Source organism: Heterocephalus glaber, unplaced genomic scaffold (genome assembly GCF_053883595.1).
Source record: "Heterocephalus glaber isolate CG9 unplaced genomic scaffold, H.glaber_assembly_v1.0 deba00001773, whole genome shotgun sequence".
NCBI classification, from domain to species: domain Eukaryota; kingdom Metazoa; phylum Chordata; class Mammalia; order Rodentia; family Bathyergidae; genus Heterocephalus; species Heterocephalus glaber.
In genome coordinates, this window is record NW_028258463.1 from 779,987 (window position 1) to 785,986 (window position 6,000).

The window sequence follows — 6,000 nt, forward strand, 5'->3', positions numbered from 1 at the left end:
TCACCTAATTATTAATCATTCATTTCTCAGGCTTATAACAGCTTTGAGGAACTTCTCAGGCAACTTCAAAGTTCCTTCCATTTTGACCTCAACTTCCATCATCCCTCTCCAAATGGGTTAACACAGCTCGCCTTTTTGAAACGTCTCATCATGCACTTCAGCATGCGATGCTTTCCTCTAACCCCATCTAGTGTATTCTTATTTGGGCAAAGGCTTCTCTTCCACAGGCACTGAATAGAAATGGTACCTGCAGCTAATGTGCAACATGCGGTCAGCAGAAAAGATGAGAACAATGTTACCACAGAAAAAAATCATTACCTGAAAATTAAAAGAAAAGTATCTTTTAGCACTAGGTAACTGGCTGATATTCTTTCTACCACAAGCATGGAAAGGAATTCCAAAAATTTTGAAAATCAACATCTAAAAACTCCCCAAAGACATCCAATGCAATGCTGTTTGAATTAATTCACCTGTGTTGGCAAAATAAAGTTTCAAAATAAAGTTTTCTGGGATTAACTGAAAGGACCATTCATGCTGAAATTATACCTCAGAAGAGAGCAGGTGTCAAATACTACGGAGCCTGCCTTGGCTCTTCAAAGAAATACATTATAATGAAAAAGAAAAGAAAAGAAAAGGATGGCCATGAATTAAATCCTCTTGGATTTTAAAAACTGCAAGGCCATCACAGGGAAGATGAAAAACAAATGAGCAAAAGAAGTCAAGATCTATTGACAATCAGGGTATTCCCCACTCAACTTCAACCCAAATGGAAAAAACTCCTCCGCTGCAAATCAGACCCTGCACAGCACATGATTTTCAGTCAGCGACTGGCTTTACAACTCAAAACAATTCCCACAGAAGCATCTGAATCTACGAGGCTGATGTGAGGACAAAAAAGTTATTGGACAGATAAAATGAGAAGGAAAGGAATAAAAACAGATGCAGCAGGGGCCGGGGAATTAGCTCAGTGGTTTCGCCGCCTGCTGTGCAAGCGCAAGTACTGGAGTTCAATCCCCGGTACCAAAAAAAAAAAAAAAAAAAATAGATACACCCACTGTTGGTTTTCACTAGCTTTCTGAATGTTTGGGTAAAATTCAACACTGGGAATGGCATGAATATTGCTACAAGTTATTTATTTATAGACTTTGCTCTCATAATAAAAATTTTCTCTTTTAAAAAGTTAATCTGAACTTCGTTTTCAGCTCTGCCGTGAAGAAAAAAAAATAGTGCTTTGGGGGAAAGCACAGGGGAAAAGCACACCAGAATGAGTTCCTCAGTTCCCTGACTTACATCTTCTAGTACACCAACCAGGAAGATATATAACGACTTAGTGCTTTTTTTAAGGTAGCTTAAAGACCTACTAGAAGTCTGCGTCCATGTTTTCTACCTTTAAGCATCACCTGAGAAATGAGAGATTACTTTTCAAAAACTAAAATAGACAAAAATTTCTGATCTAGGAAGCTATCCTTCCATAAAGATTAACGTGACTGTATCTACAGGTGGGCCCGGCACTGACTAGAGCTTGTCTACAAGAGAAATACAACAGGTGTGGATTTTCCATTCTGTTGACCAAATGTAGGGGCAGAGGCATCTATTCATAAATGCTGCCCCAGAGGAGTTTTGGGGGGTTTTCTTTTGGTTTTTTGTTTGTTTGTTTGTTTTAGCTGACCAGCACAATTGCAATAAGTCACCTTGTTTGTAGAGTGAAAAGGGAGGGGCTTATCAGGGGAGGGGCCAGAAGCAAGAAAGGTGTAAGGAAGAACATGAGACACTAAAAAACACACACACACATGTACCTGAAATGACAAGACCAAAAGCCAATTCTGAACTGTAATGGTGTGTGGTGACATCAGTGTGTCACACTGAGACTGGAGTTCTTCCCCGTACAAAGTGTACACTGGGATCTCTAAAGCACAGGAAGGGTCAGGGCGAGATGGCAAATCCCAACCTTTTGCACATCCTTGTCGACTAGTTTTTAAAAACAAACAAAAATCAAAACTACCAAAAATTAAAACATTAGTTAGTTAGGTACAGCTCTACTTACTGTATCTACAAAGTCCTCTAGGAAACACTAGGGTACTATTTTAGATGGGAATAGCCGTTACCTAAACAAAGCTTTTAAGGTAACAGTAAACAAGATCCTCGTTTCCATGTCAATAAACCAACCGCTGTTGCCTCCTGCACTGAACGTTGAAACAAAATCAAAAGCTAGGTTATACTAAATAACAGCCACCAAAACATGTCTACAATCAATCAGGGAGGGAAATCTGCAGACTAGACACTTCATAGAGGGATCCAACCCACCAGCCACCACAGAAACTACTCTACTTCTCCCATGTAGGGAGAGGGGGTGGATCAGAAATCCCAAATGTACCTTGAAATGATTTTCCTCTTTAATTTGAATAGCTTTTTGAAACATCAAGCCAAGAAATCAAGGAGGAAAAAAAAAAATCTTCAGATATCCGTTATCACCCTACAAAGGATTATTCCTGAAATTAAATTATCTAAAAGTACAAAAAGACTGGACCACAATCTTTGACAGGTCCAGGACAATTGATAAAGAAACTAAGGTTTTTTTCTTAGGGAGAGAGGGAAGAGAAAAAGGGTGAATTTGTAAGTGAAACCGAGGGCACCAAAGGTTGCCAGGTTTCTTCTCCTCTCCTCTTCCATCCAATGTTAAAAGCCAAAAGGACTTGGAAGATCACCTTATCCACTTTATTTTACAGAAGAGGAAACAGAGGCCTGGAGGCAGGAGTCACCCGCCCAAGTTCCTAATGGGCAGCTGGACCTAGAACCCCCAACCCCCTGCCTCAGCCCACAAGCCCACGCAGGAGAAGCAGAGGCCCACCCTGCCCAGCACCACATCCAGTGTCATCCAGAGGCCGGAGCTTTAGGCCGCTCAGTAAAAATTGTGGGGAAAGCAAGGGAGACGTGCAGGGAAGGGAGGAGAGGCAGGAAGCCAACACAGGGGCTAAACAAAACACTGCAGGCTACCCGGCCTCCCCTAACATTAAATTTATTATCATAGGCTGACACTCTGCCTTCCCCCACCCCCACCTCAACCTAACAACATTTCCCCTCTCGGACTCTGAATTGGAAAAACTTCTAATGCTATAAAAAGTACCCACACACAAATGAAAAGATCTAGAGAGAAAAGAAAGAAAAAAAAACCACTTTGAAACCCAAGGCCGTATCAGCCTGTGATTTCAGGCCATCTGGAGTTCCCCCAATGGATGCCCAGCTCAGCTCGGCTCTGCTCTGCTAGCGTCTCCTTCCCTTCCCGACCACATTCCAAATCCCAAGTGCCCCAAGAGAAACCTGTTGCCTGGACCTAGAGGAGCGCCCCCTGCCCTCCTTTCACCCGGCTCCCCTCAGCCAGAAAGCAAGCAGTGGCCTCCACAAGCCGCTTCCCACAGCCACAGTTGGTATTCGGCTGACAAAGTTCCATTGGCTCTCCGGTGGAGTTCTCTGCAAGGTCCCTTGGCCCCAGGACAGCCTCTCCCGGAGGCAAACCCCCTTCCCCCAGCCTCAGTCCGGCAGCCTGCAAAGCTGCAGTGGGACAGACTCGAAAAAGAAAACCCCAAACCCAGCCATGGCAAACAAACTTGTGACCCAACTCGATAACTGTTTAAAAGTACCCTGTTCTATCTATCTAGCACAAAAGCAAAAGAAGGCGCTGTCCCTTTAAATGGGGCTGTCAATGACCATACCGGTCCTGAAAGGGGGCTAAGAACAACAACAACAACAACAACGAAACAATAAAAAGCAACCTACCGTCTTGGAATCTAACTCATGGTGGGGCTGACCTAATACTTTATCTACACTTGCTGGGTCTGCGAACGTGACGAAACCGAAGCCTCTGAAAGGAGACAAAGAGGGAGAAAAACAAACAAGAAAATGTGACACCATTGAAAGCAACAAGGAGAGAGACCTCATGCAGAACGGGGAGCCAGAGTGGGCCCCCACACACCCCCAAGTCCCACTCCCTCCCCCAAAGCCCCTCCTGCCTACAGCCCTCCACCCTGCCAGGAAAAATAGCAAGGTTAACAGGGGAAGTGGCCGGGGTCAGGGCAGCTGAAGATAACTTGCGAAAAGGCTGGAGCCTCCACTCTCGCCACCTCAGTTTCTCTCCTCTTCCCTTTCTTAACCCTTTGTTTTATTCCAAAGAAAGCCACGCACTTAGATTCACCCACCTTTCCAAGAGAGGACTTGAGAGTTTGGAAAGCTTACGGTATGAAGAAGGCACACATTAAAAAAAAAAAAAAAAAAAAAAAAAAACCCTGCGTGGAAAGTGAATGAAGCCAAATGTCATTTTAAACAAGAGAAAAAGAAGCGACAGGAAAATGACTTCGAGACATGGTCATCTCTGTATCCAGAGTTCAGCCCTAATTAACAATAACCTTTGGGGGGGGGGGGTGTCCAGACCAGCCATGCGCCTGAGCCCCATTCTAAATCCGCTTAGCTACTTCGGAAGACACCTGCGAAAATAAGACTTAAACTTTGTTCTAAAATAAAACAAAATCCAGAAGGGAATGGTTTACCTGGAACGTTTCGTAGTGGGATCTCTCATGACCATACATTCTCTAATTTCTCCAAATTTGCTAAAGTAGTCTCTAAGGCTATCTGTAGAGAGAGAGAAAGAGAGAGAGAGAGAGAGAGAGAGATGGGGGGGAGAGAAGGTGTGGAGGAAAAAAAGCAATGCAAATTGTGATCAAGGACAAAAACCAAAAGTAGTTTTCGGTTGTTATTCTGTTTTGTTTTTGCATTTTCTGCACACGCGGGGGAAATTCGGCAACAGAGGTCGCGTAGAGGGCTCGGAAAGGATTTGCTATTTAAAAGAATAACCTTGCACAGGAGAAGTGGGGAAGCCAATGGGGGGGGCCTCCTACACCGGGATAACAAAGAGCAATAAAGAAGCCAAGAAGGGGGGGACGCCTGGGTCCCCCCCTCCCTCCCTTACCTGGTGAGGTCTGCCAGCTCAGTCCACCGATAAACATTTTACTAGAGGGAGAAAACATAACAGAAGTGAGCACCGATGTCAGATCGGCCATTTTGACGTGTAACTTACAAAAGCTACAAGGAAAGCGGGGGGAGCGGGCGAGCGCCAGCCGGGAGGTGGGGTGGGGGACCAGGGACGGCGAAACGCCACCCAAAGGTGTGTAACTTCCACGGGGGGGGGGAGGCAGGGCGCGGGAGAGCGCGGGGGCGCGGAGATGCCCGGCCCCGCGCACCGCCGTCCCCGCCGCAAGCAGGGCAGCCGAGGCGGCGCGGTGGGCAGCGGCTGGAAACTTACCCGGGGTCGTGCTGGGAGTCGTTGGCGCTGCCCGAGGTGCCTTGGCTCCCATTTGCCTCCATAGCGGAGCCCCCCCGCCCCCCCACCCCCGACACACCGAGCCCCACAGCGATCGGAGCGGAGCGGCGGCCGGCTCCGAGCCCCAGATCTCCGCTCCCTCCTCCCCCTCCTCGGCCCCCCCGCCCGGGCTCCTCAGAATCGCGCTGCGAGCCGCGGAGCCGGGGCCGCGGCGAGAGCCGTCACACGTGGGCTCGGCTTAGCTCAGCCCCGCCGCCTCGCACACCCCCTGTCCCCGTCCCCGCCCCCCCCGGCCCATCCCCACCTCTCCCCCTCCTCCTCCCCACCCCCATCCCCTCCTCCTCCTCCTCCTCCTCCTCCCCCCTCCTCCCCGGCGCACGTGGGGCGGAGTTCTAGAACGTCGTGTAACCAATGCGGTGACGTCACGCACCCCGGGGCGGGCCCCGCCTGCCCGCGCGCGCACACTCGGCCCCCGTGGCTGGACCCACGGGGGCGGCGCGCGAACCCCAGGGCCTGAGGGGGCCCCGCCTCCCGGCCGGCGGGGCGCTGACGGAGGGGGGGTAGCGCACCCCGACTCCCCTGATCACATGGGCTGCGGGGGGGGGGGCCAGGAAGATCGGGAGAGGGGGAGGTGCGCAGAGCCGCCCGCCGCTCCTCACCCGGGCCGGGAGAAGTCGCCCCCCGCACCC

The 6,000-nt window shown here is 49.1% G+C and overlaps 1 protein-coding gene across 21 annotated transcripts in view; it reads right to left on the reverse strand.

Annotated features, from left to right (window-relative positions):
* The window catches only part of Msi2 (musashi RNA binding protein 2), a 373,908-nt gene extending 368,252 nt beyond the window's left edge, over nt 1-5,656 (reverse strand). For 11 of the 21 annotated variants that reach the window (XR_015447701.1, XM_013077668.3, XM_087202202.1 and 8 more), the window contains exons 1-4: nt 5,294-5,460; nt 4,961-5,001; nt 4,542-4,623; nt 3,775-3,859 (exon numbers count right to left, since the gene is read on the reverse strand). Coding sequence is in view for 19 of the 21 variants with exons in the window: in XM_013077668.3 (XP_012933122.2) it covers nt 3,775-3,859; nt 4,542-4,623; nt 4,961-5,001; nt 5,294-5,355 (270 nt within the window). In the remaining 2 variants the exon portion in view is untranslated. Of the gene's footprint in view, nt 1-2,105; nt 2,184-3,774; nt 3,860-4,541; nt 4,624-4,960; nt 5,002-5,293 lie in introns of all 21 variants that reach the window. The other 10 variants (XM_087202206.1, XM_087202201.1, XM_087202197.1 and 7 more) reach the window with 6 other exon arrangements.
* Between the last annotated feature and the right edge of the window lie 344 nt (nt 5,657-6,000).